This window comes from Etheostoma cragini, chromosome 2 (assembly GCF_013103735.1).
Source record: "Etheostoma cragini isolate CJK2018 chromosome 2, CSU_Ecrag_1.0, whole genome shotgun sequence".
NCBI classification, from domain to species: Eukaryota; Metazoa; Chordata; class Actinopteri; order Perciformes; family Percidae; genus Etheostoma; species Etheostoma cragini.
In genome coordinates, this window is record NC_048408.1 from 7773625 (window position 1) to 7787266 (window position 13642).

General features: G+C 40.9%; 1 protein-coding gene across 1 annotated transcript in view; it reads right to left on the minus strand.

Annotated features, from left to right (window-relative positions):
• LOC117953714 (sodium/potassium/calcium exchanger 3-like) overlaps nucleotides 1-13642 on the minus strand; it is a 63902-nt gene that overhangs the window by 4929 nt on the left and 45331 nt on the right. The window contains 8 exon segments of the mRNA XM_034886974.1: nucleotides 48-85; nucleotides 398-586; nucleotides 1329-1599; nucleotides 3657-3817; nucleotides 8803-8936; nucleotides 9027-9080; nucleotides 9590-9615; nucleotides 11505-11579. Of these exon segments, the coding sequence (XP_034742865.1) occupies nucleotides 48-85; nucleotides 398-586; nucleotides 1329-1599; nucleotides 3657-3817; nucleotides 8803-8936; nucleotides 9027-9080; nucleotides 9590-9615; nucleotides 11505-11579 (948 nt within the window).

Consider the following 13642-nt stretch of genomic DNA (forward strand, 5'->3'; position numbering starts at 1 on the left):
ATATATATATATATATATATATATATATATATATATATAGTTCAGACAGTTAATCCAATAAAGACTACAACTGTCGGCGCGCCCACATAATACAAGCCTTCCATGACCGCACACGCCCCCCACCCCTACTCCATACTGCTGCTAGTAGCCAAGGAGAAATCGGAGGATTAAAATAGCAAGATGGACTCTTCACTCAAGTTTCTGCGCGGGAAAGACTTCTGAACACATAACCATACTTTGTGTTATGAGTGTTTTATGGAGCTGACAGGCTTAATTGGCTTTGTAGCAACTCATATGGCAATGGCAAACGTAATGAAGTTACGCACTAAAGCTTTAAACTAAACTACAAAGACCCACATGCAACTGTGACATGTGAGTGCAATTTGCTAGTGTTTGTGAGTGAGAGCGACTGGACTGACCATCCAGACCATGATGTAGGAGAGGCCGGCGATCCACATGGTGGCGGTGAAGAAAGAGACCATGAACCACCTCTCCCAGCGCCGCTTGGCACAGTTGGGCACGGTGAGGAACAGAAGCAGGGACAGTGGCCACATTACTACCCACTTCAGCTTGTTACACGCTCCGGCTGGCGGGACAAAGATAGCAGATAGCATGACGGCTTCAGTGATACACAGCACTAACAACAAACTTTGGACATGCCCTAACCTCCACTCATACCGGTCATCTGTATCTGGCTACTACTCAAAAGCCATTAACAAGCAGGGGGAGCCCAACCCCCTTGTGGCCATTCTGGGGTCTACAAATGGCACTGCTTTGAACACGGACAGGGACAAATGTCCAATGTATATTGGTACTGTACTGGCTGAAAAAACCTATATAAACATCTGATGCTGTGCCTTCATTTGAGATGTAGCTGAGAAAACTGGGTCAGGTCCTCCATCTGGAGAGGCTTTAGATTCACGAATGCAGGGAGGAGGATAGGGCATGAGGACCAGTTTTGAAACATTAAAGGGGGCCTAGGGAAGAAAGTGTGGGATGAGGGGGGGTCACATACTGTTTGTTAATACTGTAATAGTGGTGGTAGTTGCAAAGGAAGTTTTTCTTTTCTTTTTTGACTCCGGGTTTGCACTCTAGTCTCTTAACATAAGTCTTGCTATTTGCTACTGTGCCCATTGATGTATTTAGAATCCGCCATATAACTACAATCATAAATGTTCTTGGTTGCTGCTGTAGTGTTGTAATTGTATGAATAAGAAAACTGAAAACTAATAATACTTGTATGAACCAATGCAGTCTGTACCAAAAAAAAAAAAGAAACTATTTATTGCCAGGGATCATTAGATTTCAACATGTCAGCGGTGATGTACCTGGCACTTTGAAAGGCAGCAGGGGGCCATTGCTGTTGTCTTCTCCCTCTCCTTCTTCGTCGTTCTCATTGTTTTCATTGTCCTCGTTTTCGTTTTCCGTCTCGTTCCCAGACTCCAGCAGCTGAAGTCGACACCTCCCGTTCAGACCCTGCTCAGCTCCGCCCATCCCATTCTCTAAGCCCCACCTCCCCTGAGCCCTGGCCGCCGAGTCAGAGTCGCCGTTAGTGATGCGGTTGACTCGGGTCTCTGTGGTGTTGATCAGTCTCTGTCTCTGGAAGGGATTATGGAACATTATTACACACAACATTAAGCTTTGATTACAATACCTCCATTAACACATTTGGAAATTTTGTATTGCTGTTGCGTAACATGAATGGTAGTGTGTCAGATGCATTTTGAGTCCTAAGTAACTATTTAAGTTTTGTTTTTATTTTATAGAAATTAGAAAAAAACTTAAATTTTCTCTGAAGCAGAAGTTAAAGGGTAATTTCAGAACCTGGACCCTATTATCCTGTGTTTTTGTGTGTACAGTAACCGACAGGAACAACAATCCTTTTCATTGCTCCAGTACTGAGCGAGAACCCTGTAACCGACAGCCACAGAGCGGGCTGCAATGTTACCCTATGGGGAAAATGTGCATTGTCCGACAATATTATGGAAAGGAACCCTACAGAGATAGGCCGTTTTCTGTTTAACCAGAAACAGGTCTGAGGTCTAGCGCTAAACCCACCAGACTCTATTTAAAAAAGCAATAATTTTAGCGTGTATAGAGCTAACATAATTCACATGTACTGTATATCAGTAAACTATGTACTTATTTCAGCCCAAACTAGAGTTGTGATGGCTGGAAAAGTGGAAGGATGATCAAAACAGCTTTTCATAGTTTTATTTTGTTTCTGTCGACTTTGAATGAAGTGTATTTTATGATGCTAAAAGGACTATTTATGTACATGGAGTCCGGTGGCGTTAGCGGATGCAATTTTGCAGATGTTTTTTTTAAAAAAAAGAAAGGATCTTACTCCCTAACAGAAAGGTCCACCTCCTTAGAATCCTTTCCATAGTGTTGTCAGAAACGTAGAATATATATGTTATTCCTGTATACATTTTAATTATATTAATATTCCAGTGACCGGTTTAGCTCAGTTGGTAGAGCAGGCGCACATATTATATAAAGGTTTACTCCTCGATGCAGCAGCCGCGTTATCAACTCTGACCTATGGCCCTTTGCTGGATGTCATTCCCCCTCTGTGCCCTTTCATGTTTTCATCTATCCTATTTAAAAATAAAGGCCTAAAATGCGTGAAAACAATCATCTTTAAAAAAAAAAACGGAAGTTACCCTTTAATGTTCTTTTCTCTTCTTTCAGTCCAAATGTGGTTGTTTGGTTTGGATTAACATCCAGACTGTAGTCTGCAGCAGACAGGTGCTTGAGAAAAAATGTTGACTATAGTATCCGACATTCATTCCACTCCTTCTTCTGTGGAACCCAGACAGGGTTATTTAGTTTGTATTCATGCTAAGACTCTGCGTTGGCAGGGATTTTTTGAAAGTAACTTGAGGGTAGTTTTGTTGCTTTTCAACTTTTCCCAATTTGAAATAGTTTGTAGCATGTAAAACCACATAACTCAACACAGAGTCGAACCCAGTGTTCACACAAATCAATCAGATTTAATGGCCAAAGACGTGTAAACACATACAGGAAATCAGACTCTGGCTTTTTGATGCTCTTTAAAGAACAGAGTAATGGACATATGGCTAAAAACCAAGGCTGCAACTAACAATTATTTTCATTACAAATGAATCTACCAATTATTTCCTCAATTAAAATCCAGGGCTGCAACTAACAATTATTTTCATTACAAATGAATCGACCGATTGTTTCCTCAATTAAGTGTTTGGTCAACAAAAATGTCAGAAAATAGTGAAGATTGACCATCCCAGTTTCTCAAAGTCCAAGTCAATGTCTTTAATGTCTTTCTGTCTACCAGTTTTGTGAAGGCATTAATAGAGCTGCAAAGACGAATTTATTAATTGACTATTAGTGATGTGTTTATAGCGCCAGTTGAAATTTCAATGACAACGGAAAAATTATATATGGGGCGCCTGGGTAGCTCACCTGTTAGAGCGTGGACCCCATATACTGAGACTCAGTCCTCACTGCAGCAGCTGTGGGTTCACTCACAACCTGGGGCCCATTACTGCATGTCATCCCCCCTCTCTCTCCTTTTTTATGCTTTAAACTGCCCTGCCAAATAAAGGCCTTAAATGCCACAATAAAAATATAATAATATGTGAGTGTACTGTATGTGGAGGTGAGTGTGTGCGTACCTCATTGATAAGCATGCGGGAGGCCATGGTGAGGCGGGTTCTGGGGGAGAAGTGGCTGGTGATCATGATCCTCATGCCGGCCTCGGAGAAAGACAGCTGGTGGGGGTACGCAGACAGCAGCTCGTCCACCATCAGCGCCGACGGCTTACAGTGGAAGTTAGCTACAGAGAGAAATCACACACACAAGCACACACAAACACACACACACACACACACACACACACACACACACACACACACACACACACACACACAAACGTTCATCTGACTGCAGTGCCTATTGTTCAGTCATTACTCCAAATTCATGGGTAGAGGGATTTTGAAATATATTACTAACATCCTATTAGTTTGGAACAAAGCAGTAGTGTGTGTGGTTTCTGCCTCCCCCATAAGGAATTCTAAGTAATGATAGCAAAACTCATGACGCGTGAGCCAGGTCATGACACTTTATATTCCTGATATGGATATGAAATTGTTGTGCGGTATTGCAATTGAATTAGGATACTGATTGTCTGTATGAAAGTGATGTGTTGTGTTGACATGTGACACGTGTTGACTGAGAGATACTGCCATTAAAAAGATAGTGTCTATTGTCCCACAGTTGGGTTTACAGAATGGGAGGGGCAACATGTATTCGAGCCCGATTGATGACATGCAGGAACAGTTTGGACCCCTGCGTCAAGGACTATCATCTGAGGAAGTGTGCACTTGCTCAACCCACTGAACCAACCCAGCCATAGAGTGGGAGATTGTTTTCCTTTGTTCCTAGTTGATGATATTTTCCAGTGCACCCGCACAGAAGAATTTCTGGATGTGCGATTTGATTCTTTGATTCACGTCACATTTTATTTGTGAAAGAAAAAGGTGTTTTTGCAGCTTTACTCAGCGAGCCTCCGATTGCGTATGTGTTTGATCGACAGATGAGTCTGCTTGCACTACTGACCCTAGCTCATGAGCCAATTAGCATTTAAACTGACTCATTTTGCAGGTACGTTTTCAAGCTGTTTCATTGGCCTACAGCTGATTAAGGTTAATTAGCTACCTAGCCTTTCCATTTGCAATGTAAATGGAAATGCATGTGGTAGATTTCCAGTGCGTTGCGAGAGAATGTGCCTGCAAAGTTTTCTGCTAAGACCCTCGAGCAAAGGCCACTCGTAGCATGGGATAGTCGGTAATTGTGTCGCGTTTTCACCTTCTCAAACAGGCTTGCGGTGGCAGTAAACAATTTCAATTTATCCACAGGGTTCCACATTTGGATGTGATGGCAGCATTTTCTTCCAGGCCTGAAATGTAAAAGATCTTGTGCCTGAAGGCTCGCAGCAATGTGCAAACAGTTTGAATTCCACCCTGTCTGTTCAACAGGCAGCTCCCCTTTATTACAACACCTTTTTACTGTTTATTGATTGCTGGAACTGTTGCAGCACAAACATTATCAATGTCAGCCGTGGTAGGTTCATGTGAACAATTCCCAGAGATGGGGATTCCAGTATATATATATATATATATATATATATATATATATATATATATATATATATATATATATATATATATATATATATATATATATATATATATATATATATATATATATGTATATCAAACAACTAATCAAAGCTGCTACTCTATGATATTAGATACATGAGTCAGAATAACATATTACATGCTTTGGATTCCTTATATACAGCTATGCAGTGTTCCGAGCAGCCTGGATGGAACGCAACTGGTGATACAAAACTCTTTATAATCACGAGTGACTTGAGACTTAACCTGGACTCGAGCTCAAAGACTTGTGAGCCTCTCAGTCATTTCCCCTTAAGGCTATAGACCCCATCAAAATGTTTGTTTACTATACCTCTAGGTACAAATCTCCTGCGTAACGTACATACAATTGACCGACGCTGAGCAATTATTGTGGAGCAACAATTGTATAAACTCTAATTTATCTAAAACACGTTTGATGCTTTCATACGTCAACACTTTCACTAACATTAGGGTGGAGATATAAGTTATTTGTTGGGCCATAGTCTAAAGAAAATGACACCACCCAAACTAGCAGTCAGTCTGACCGGCGGTGAGATGTTGCTGTTACTAATGTTAGATTTGGATTATCAAAGAAGCTAGCAAAGCAACACAGGACAGAAAATAAGCACAGGAGAAACGTCAGATAGGTCGGGCCTCGATGTTCAACTAATTATGTTCAAACGTTACAGTTACGGCTGAAAATGGAAACAGAAATAGACAAGTTGCAGATTTCCCAAACATCTTCAATTGAAGTCATCTGCAACTTTTTCTATTAGAGTGACGCCAAGGTGATACCGTTTACCAAGAATTTTTAAAGAATATCTGTACATGACGCAAACCCACCAGCCTGTTCTTACAGCTATTACCTACCAGTGATAGACATGTTTATTATACTAGACTGGCCATAGGTTACGCCTTTACCCTGCCAATCCCCAGAAACAATACTCTTAAAAAATTGTAATGTTTAGGGCTGTAACCAAATGGAACAGCCTCCCTCCACATTGTTACCTAATGGGAAATATTTTGAGCTTCAAAAAGAAACTAAGAGAAACTGTAATATGTAAAGAGATTAGGTTAAAACCTGTTTGATTCAGTTGTTCCTTTCTGTTGTCTTCTTTCTTTTTTTACTATATACTGTATTTTATTTCAGGTTATGTTTTTATAACATGAAAAACATGCTTCTGTGCCTTTTGTATTATATAATCCAGGATGGTTTCATTGTGTTCTGATATAACAGTATGTCTTTTGCTTTATATTATTTGTTTATGTTTGTGTTGTATTGGACCCTGGGAAGAAAAGTCTTCAATACGCTGATGACTTATGGGGCTCCTCAATAAACAATAAAATAATAAAACCAACCTTGATCATACCCAATCTGGTAGTATATGATCAAAAGAGAGGCATCATAAAAACAGCACTTTAAGAGGTTACCCCCGACCCCCCTAAAGAATCTGATGGTACAATAGCCCAGGTCCAGGCAGGCTTCTGTGAGGACCATTTCAACACTTCGAGCCTGGCCAGCGTCTTTTGAAAACAGTGCCACCTGCCACCCTGATTCTCTTCATCGCCGTCTCAGCACACCCCGAGGACCGAGTAAGCAGGGTGACTTCTGCTCTCTGGGGTAGCGCTCAGAGAACCAGATGCACAACAAGCTGACGGAGCAGGCTGTGCTGTGCTGAAGCAGGTTTACGGCTGCGAGGATGTGTGCAGGCCTTAGCCAGCATCATGTGCTGTTCTCTTCTGTTTTTGTGTCCCATACTAAACCTTATGTTTAAGGACAGAGAGAGACAAAAAAATTAAAACACTAGAGTAATCAGTGGAAGTGCTGGGTGGCAAAAACAGTCCGTCCTTTGACAGTGTTTGTTTTCCTTCTGAACTGAACAGACTCTGAAGCTTATTATAAATAAAACCATGGCCTAGCCAAAGGCACCGGCGACATCGCAGGTATGCAGTGGTGGAATGTAACTAAGTACATCTACCTTACTTCAGTACAAATTTTGAGGTATTTGTCTTTTAGTCTTTTCTTTTCATGCCACTTTCTACTTCTACTCTGCTACATTTCAGAGAGAAATATTGTACCTTTTACTCCACTACACTAGTTATTTTACAAATTAAGATTTCCACACAAAACACATGTAAAAAAAAATATGATGATTTAACATGAATTAAACTGCTCAACACTATAACGGCCTACAAGTCCAGCTGAAATGATTGGACGATTAAACACTTTGGATCGTATTGGATTGGATAGTTTCCAGTTTCTAACGTGAGGATTATTCTGCATGAAGTACTTTTACTTTTAATACTTAAGTACATTTTCCTGATGACACTTACATATATTCACTTAAGTAACATTTTTAATGCATGTGGAATTAGTACTTAACTTAAGTAAAGGATCTGACTGCATCTTCCAACACTTGTGGTAGGGTACGGAATATTCATCTGCACCAGTTGTATCCTGCCACCATCAACAGGGCCAGCAGGGAGATTACTGTGAGGCTGTGCAGAGTCTCCTTTTGCTTCAGTTATCTGAACCAGATGCAAGGAGCTATATAACGCTAATAAGCAGTAGAATGCTCTGGTATTGCTGAGGGGCATGCGTTCATTTCACTCAAGTGAATTCTGTCTCATCTACACACTCCCAGAGATTGTTCAGTTTAGGAGTGATACTGGCTTGGTCTGCAGCTGGTTTGTGGCTTTCCTCTAACCCCTTTTTTCCACTGCCAGGTCTATTTTCACGCAAGCTGCAGGGCGTTGACACAGCCGGGCAGGAAGTAGAACAGTGAGAGCATCCAATCAGTTCACCAAATGACAATTCCCTGGAATAAAACCACGGTGCAGCCAGCATGCAGCATAGACAGAGAGAGTTCTTCTTCACTGACTGAGTATAGATACATGGAATTTAATTTCATCTATCTTTAATTTCGATGAAAATAGGGCTGTGGGACCATTGGGCTGTGGGACCGTTGGGCTGTGGGAACGTAGGGCTGAGGGAACATAGGGCTGTGAGACCATTGGGCTGTGGGACTACTGGGCTGTGGGACCACTGGGCTGTGGGAATATAGGGCTGTGAGACCATTGGGCAGTGAGGCCATTGGGCTGTGGGACCATAGGGCTGTGGACACAGTGCTGTGGGACCATCGGGCTGTGGAACCATAGGGCTGTGGGATCATAGCCTGTGGTACCATAGGGCTGTGGGACCATCAGGCTGTGGAACCATAGGGATGTGGGAACATAGGGCTGAACCCCTGACAAGGAGATCAAGTATAAGACATCAGCTATTGTCTCACCAAGCACACAGCAATAATAGTTTTGAATTTTCATTTTGTTTTTATTTAGTTAGTTAATCACCCTGGTACGCAACCCCAAAAAACAGACAGCATGGTGCAGCTTTATCACTGAGGATATATATGCTGGCATTTATCCCAGGAAAAAATAGACAGAACTTTGTCTAAAAAGTCATCCTTGACTGTCTTGTCCTGGAGCTGAACAGAAATAGATGAGGAGTGATGCCCCAGCAACCTTCATATTTATGTAAATGTTCGCATGGAGATGAGAAGATAAACCCTACGGAGTCTTCCTAGAGGACAAAGCCTCCGTGAAATAGAGCAGGTACCTTTACCTTTCTTGAGCAGGACTGCAGTAGCATCACATGTGATATTATCCTCCAGATCAGTGCTTCCTGTTAGCCCGTTGGACAGATTCACAGAGTTCTTCTTTCGACGGTCAAAGTAGCGATGTGCCCTGCCGTTGAACCTGCCAATGACAGAGGAATAAGACATGACAAGACAAATGCAGCTAATCAGGTAACTCTGGACATTTCCCGTTTCAGATGATAATACTTACTTCATGATGAGGATGTAGAGCGCATACATGAGAATCAGGATAAGAGACTCCCACCTGCACACAAACACAATGGCAGTCACATTTATCCAGGCATTCAGTATAATTAGGGCTGTCCTCGACTAAAGAAATTCTTGGCAGACTAAAAACTCATTTCAATCTTTTTATTGATTTTATCAGTCGTTTTGTGCGTTTGTAGGGCCCATTAACTCTAGAAAAGCTTGTTTAAGTTTCTTGGAAATAAATTATTCGGCGAGAGAAAACATTCTTTGACTAAGACCAAAATGAAAGATTATTCGACTAATCAACTAAGAGGAAACAAGCTTACTATATTTATACACATATGAGGGAGAGAGTGAAAGATATTGTAAAAAATTGCAATATATTATATAGTTTCATGTAATTGTTTTGTATGTATGCAGTGTGTTGTATATTGTATAGCAACCAGTATGTATATAATACGTTATATGTACTATTTAGACATTTTCTGTAAACTATTTTCTTTGTTCATGCTAATAAAGCAGATTGAATTGAATTGAAATTGAGAAAGAAAGGTTATTACTTACCAGCTCACCTTCTCATCGTAGATAATCTAAAAGGCAAGACCCAGAGGACACAAAAGGACATTAGGTGGAGGCGGTAATTAAAAGTTACATGAATTCTGCATTTCAACATCTACTCCACTAGAGGGCATGAACAATCCAGAGCACAGACAGACAGAAAAAGCTCAAAGCATGGCCTTTTGGTTTCATTGGCTTTTCATTTTGAAACCAAGCGTGAGGGTTGCTCTGTAAGGATGCTGCACACTGAATATGCAGAGTCATGGTTCACGCTGTCATATGACATCCTGGTGGAATTGTTACACTGATTTATCTCTTTAACCTAACTGCTACGTGTGGGTTGCTACTCAGCTCTATTTTTAATGTACTAACAATTTCACTGCGAAATAGCCATCTAAATTAAGGCCTTTTAACTTTTTGCAAGAAGAGTGCCTTGGACGTTTCTTCTTTTTTGAACTTTTGTGTTCCTTTCCAAGGAGCACCTTCGTGATTTGGTAGAACTTCTGAGCACTTCAGACCATTTTTCTTCTGTAGATACATGTCTCCGTGTTGGGGGGGAAACAGTTGACAGGCCTTAAAAAACAGAAGCAGTGGTGTTCAAAATAACGCTGCATTGCTGTGATCCCTCCCCACTTCCTGGCTGTCAAGGTATTAGGTAATACAGGTAGACTGACATAGCCTGTAACCAATCAGAGAGCCAGTATAAGCGAAACGCTGTACAGAAATGGAAGTGAGTTAGCAGGGTTGGCTGACGGCACTTAGCACTTAACTGAGTACAACACACTGTATCGGCATCCTTCCGGTGCGTCAGCGCAGAAATGTCAACAAAATGTATTTAATTCAATTTAATATATAGTATCAATTCGTAACAAGAGTTAGCTCAATACATTTTACAGATAGAGTAGGTCTAGGCTACTCTCGATAGTTTACAAGTTCCAAACAATTATGGTAATTCCCCCAAGAGCAAGCAGTTACTGTGTGCATTCAGTGGCGAGGGAGAAACCTCGGACAGACCCTGGCTCTGGGTAGGCGGTGTCTGACGGGCCGGTTGGGGTGTAAAGAATAGTGGCAACAACAGTCACAATGAAAGATAATGGAACAGTGACTTTAAATAGTAATTGTAGTTTGTGGCATAGCAGAGCACTGCAAGGTGATACAGGGCCCCGCAGGTTGGTGCAATCCTAATCCAAGGAAACAAGCTGGGGGTTGGCGATGGGCAATAGGCTTTCTTAGGCAGAATTATGTGAACTGGTTTAGCAAGGGCTTGAATGTAACACACGTTATATGTCAAAGTTCTGCACTCTAGCTCAATTTATTATCTAACATCATTATTTGCATGAAATGGAAACAATGGAAAACCAATACTGATGCCAATACTATGACTTCGATACTGGTTCCTAAACAATACTTTTTCAATACCAATTTTATAAACAAAAATAAATTACAAAATGACACATTAGGGCAAAAGTCTTTATTTTTTAGTTTTTAGCTCCTACTACGTGAGTCTCTGTGTTAACAGAGTTTTTCCTCCGTGTCTCTATGAAGGTTAAACAGCCAATCACAAACATTATTAGATCTTGGCAGAAGCATGCTACATGCTTATTGGCTGACGCTAATATACATGACTCTGTGCCTTTTTGTGTGTGAATACACTGCTTACTCAAAACATGCTGATCCTAAGAATGGATTATGGATTTGGGACAAAGTTCCATCCTCTCATGATACTACATGCACACAGAAATCCACATTTACAGCTGATGAAAGTGCATATTGGGTATTATTGATACCAAAGCTGAGAACCACAAACTACACTTTCAAATTGGCCTTTCATGCGTAATAGTAAGCAACAGTGGTGTAAGTAGTTTTGCAATCGCCACACACTTGATTAGGTTTGTCTGCATGTGAGTGTGTAACCTCTTACCAAAATGAGGGCTGTGATGGAAAATGTGTAATAAATTGAATCTCGGAGTAGAGCCCAGTGAGACAGCTTCACTGCCTGGAAGGAAAAAACAATAACAGAAATAAGCACACTGAAATCAATTAATCGGTTGAAGAATTAATCAGTTCTTTTAAGAAATCATTTATTTTTTGTATATTCCCTGAAACGAAAAAAAAAACTAAAAGCCCTCAAGGATAATATCTCCCAGTTTGGTGAAAGCATTAATAATGACTCGTCTATCGCCACAACATTCTACTTCCGGGATCGCTCTGGTGCCCCCAGAAATTCTGCCGCATTTCACTCATTTAGGCCGGATGTCCGTTACCTTTGTAACCCTGGTAGATTTCTAGGGACTATGGTTAACTGCTTCTCTATTTTGCAGAGGGACCGTTGCTCTGGCTGGTGCTTAGCCACATGCCGCCCATGACGATTGTGATTGGTTTAAAGAAATGCCAATAAACCAGAGCACATTTGTCTCCCATCCTGGAGTGCTGTGTGGACTAGCCAGACCCTCTCCGCAGCGCTGTAGAGGAAGGTCTGGCAATGCAAGACTAGTTAGCAATTATTAAATTAATTGGCAATTCTTTTGATAATCAATTGGTTTGAGTCATTTTCTATTGTAAAAAAAAAACATGAATATTGTGATTCCAGCTTCTTTAATGTGAATATTTTCTCTTCCGTGACAGTAGATTTAATATCTTTGAGTTGTGGGCAAAACACAAGGACGTCAACTTGGGCTTTGGGAAACAGTGATCCACTTGTATTTCAAAATTCAATAGATTTATGAACTATTAAAATTGTATATATTATATTATTATATATATTAGTTGCAGTTCTAATCTTGAGACCTTCCTCCACACCGCTGCAAAGGAGGGTCTGGCTAGTCCACACAGCACATAAATAGGAGAAAAACGTGCTCTGGTTTATTGGCATTTCTTTTAACAAATCACAATTGTCTTGGGAGGTGCAAAGCGCCGGACAGAGCCACTGTGCCGCTGAAAAATAGCCTCGGGAAGGAACTTGTTTTGGTGTACGTTCCAAAGTTGTTTTAGTCGCGTAACAGAAAACTCAGATTGGGCCGATAGTCTGGCTAGCTGTCTGGATTTACCCTGCAGAGATCTGAGGAGCAGTTAACCATAGTCTATATAATTCTTTAGTAGTAAGCTTAGAATAACAACACAAAGAAAGTGGAAGGTAACAGACATCCGGTCAAAAAAAGCCAAATTTCTGTCGGCAACGGAGCGATCCCAGAAGGAATGCCGTGGTTATAGACTAGTTGCAGCCCTAAAACAACGTGTATGCAGCTTCAGTTCATTTTTATAGTTTTGCTAGAGTTTATGCAGCACTGTGCTACAGGAACGCCTCTGACATCGTTACCATACTGATGTAAACACAGGAGCTCTGGAGTTGACCTCTTGGGTCACAATCATTGAAAAAAACAATGCAAAGGGCCATCCTACGTTTGAAAGGTGCCGGTGTGTTTATCGACTTTATGCAATCAGATACATTGCAGGAGCCCACGGTGCAGTGACTAACGCTGTAACGCTTTCCCACACAGCGCTCACACTGTACACACGTAAGAGGTGGGTCAGGAGTCACATCTTGAATGTGCCACTCCCCTCAGTGGAATCGTTTGCTGATGCGAGGGGGAAAGCATAGGCAGAGCATAACAAAGCTTTAAAATGTTGGCTCACCGTACTCGCTTTGTAAAGATAATAAGAGCAGGAACAAAACTTCACTGCATCTGTGGAATAACTGGGATAATGAGATGTAACAATTTATCCAAATATGTTTGGTTATTTCTTTGGTTATGTTTGTTGACTGTTAAATGGTTATGGATTTATCTGTTCGGATTATTTTGTTCATATTTTTAGGTCGATTTTGTTAAAGCTGACAGAGTTAAACATAGACCCCGATGGATGCAGATTGAATTTATGCTATCTATGAAGCATAGTATAAAAATAAAGAGGGGTTAGGACAAGAAAGGTTCTCAACTTCATCCTACCCTTTTGAACCTGAAAAATATTATTTGAGTTGCTTATTTGTTGCTCATATGTTGCTAAGGATCCTTTTTTTGTTGTTTTTGACGTTTTAGTCATTCATTTGCAAATGTAGTCCAA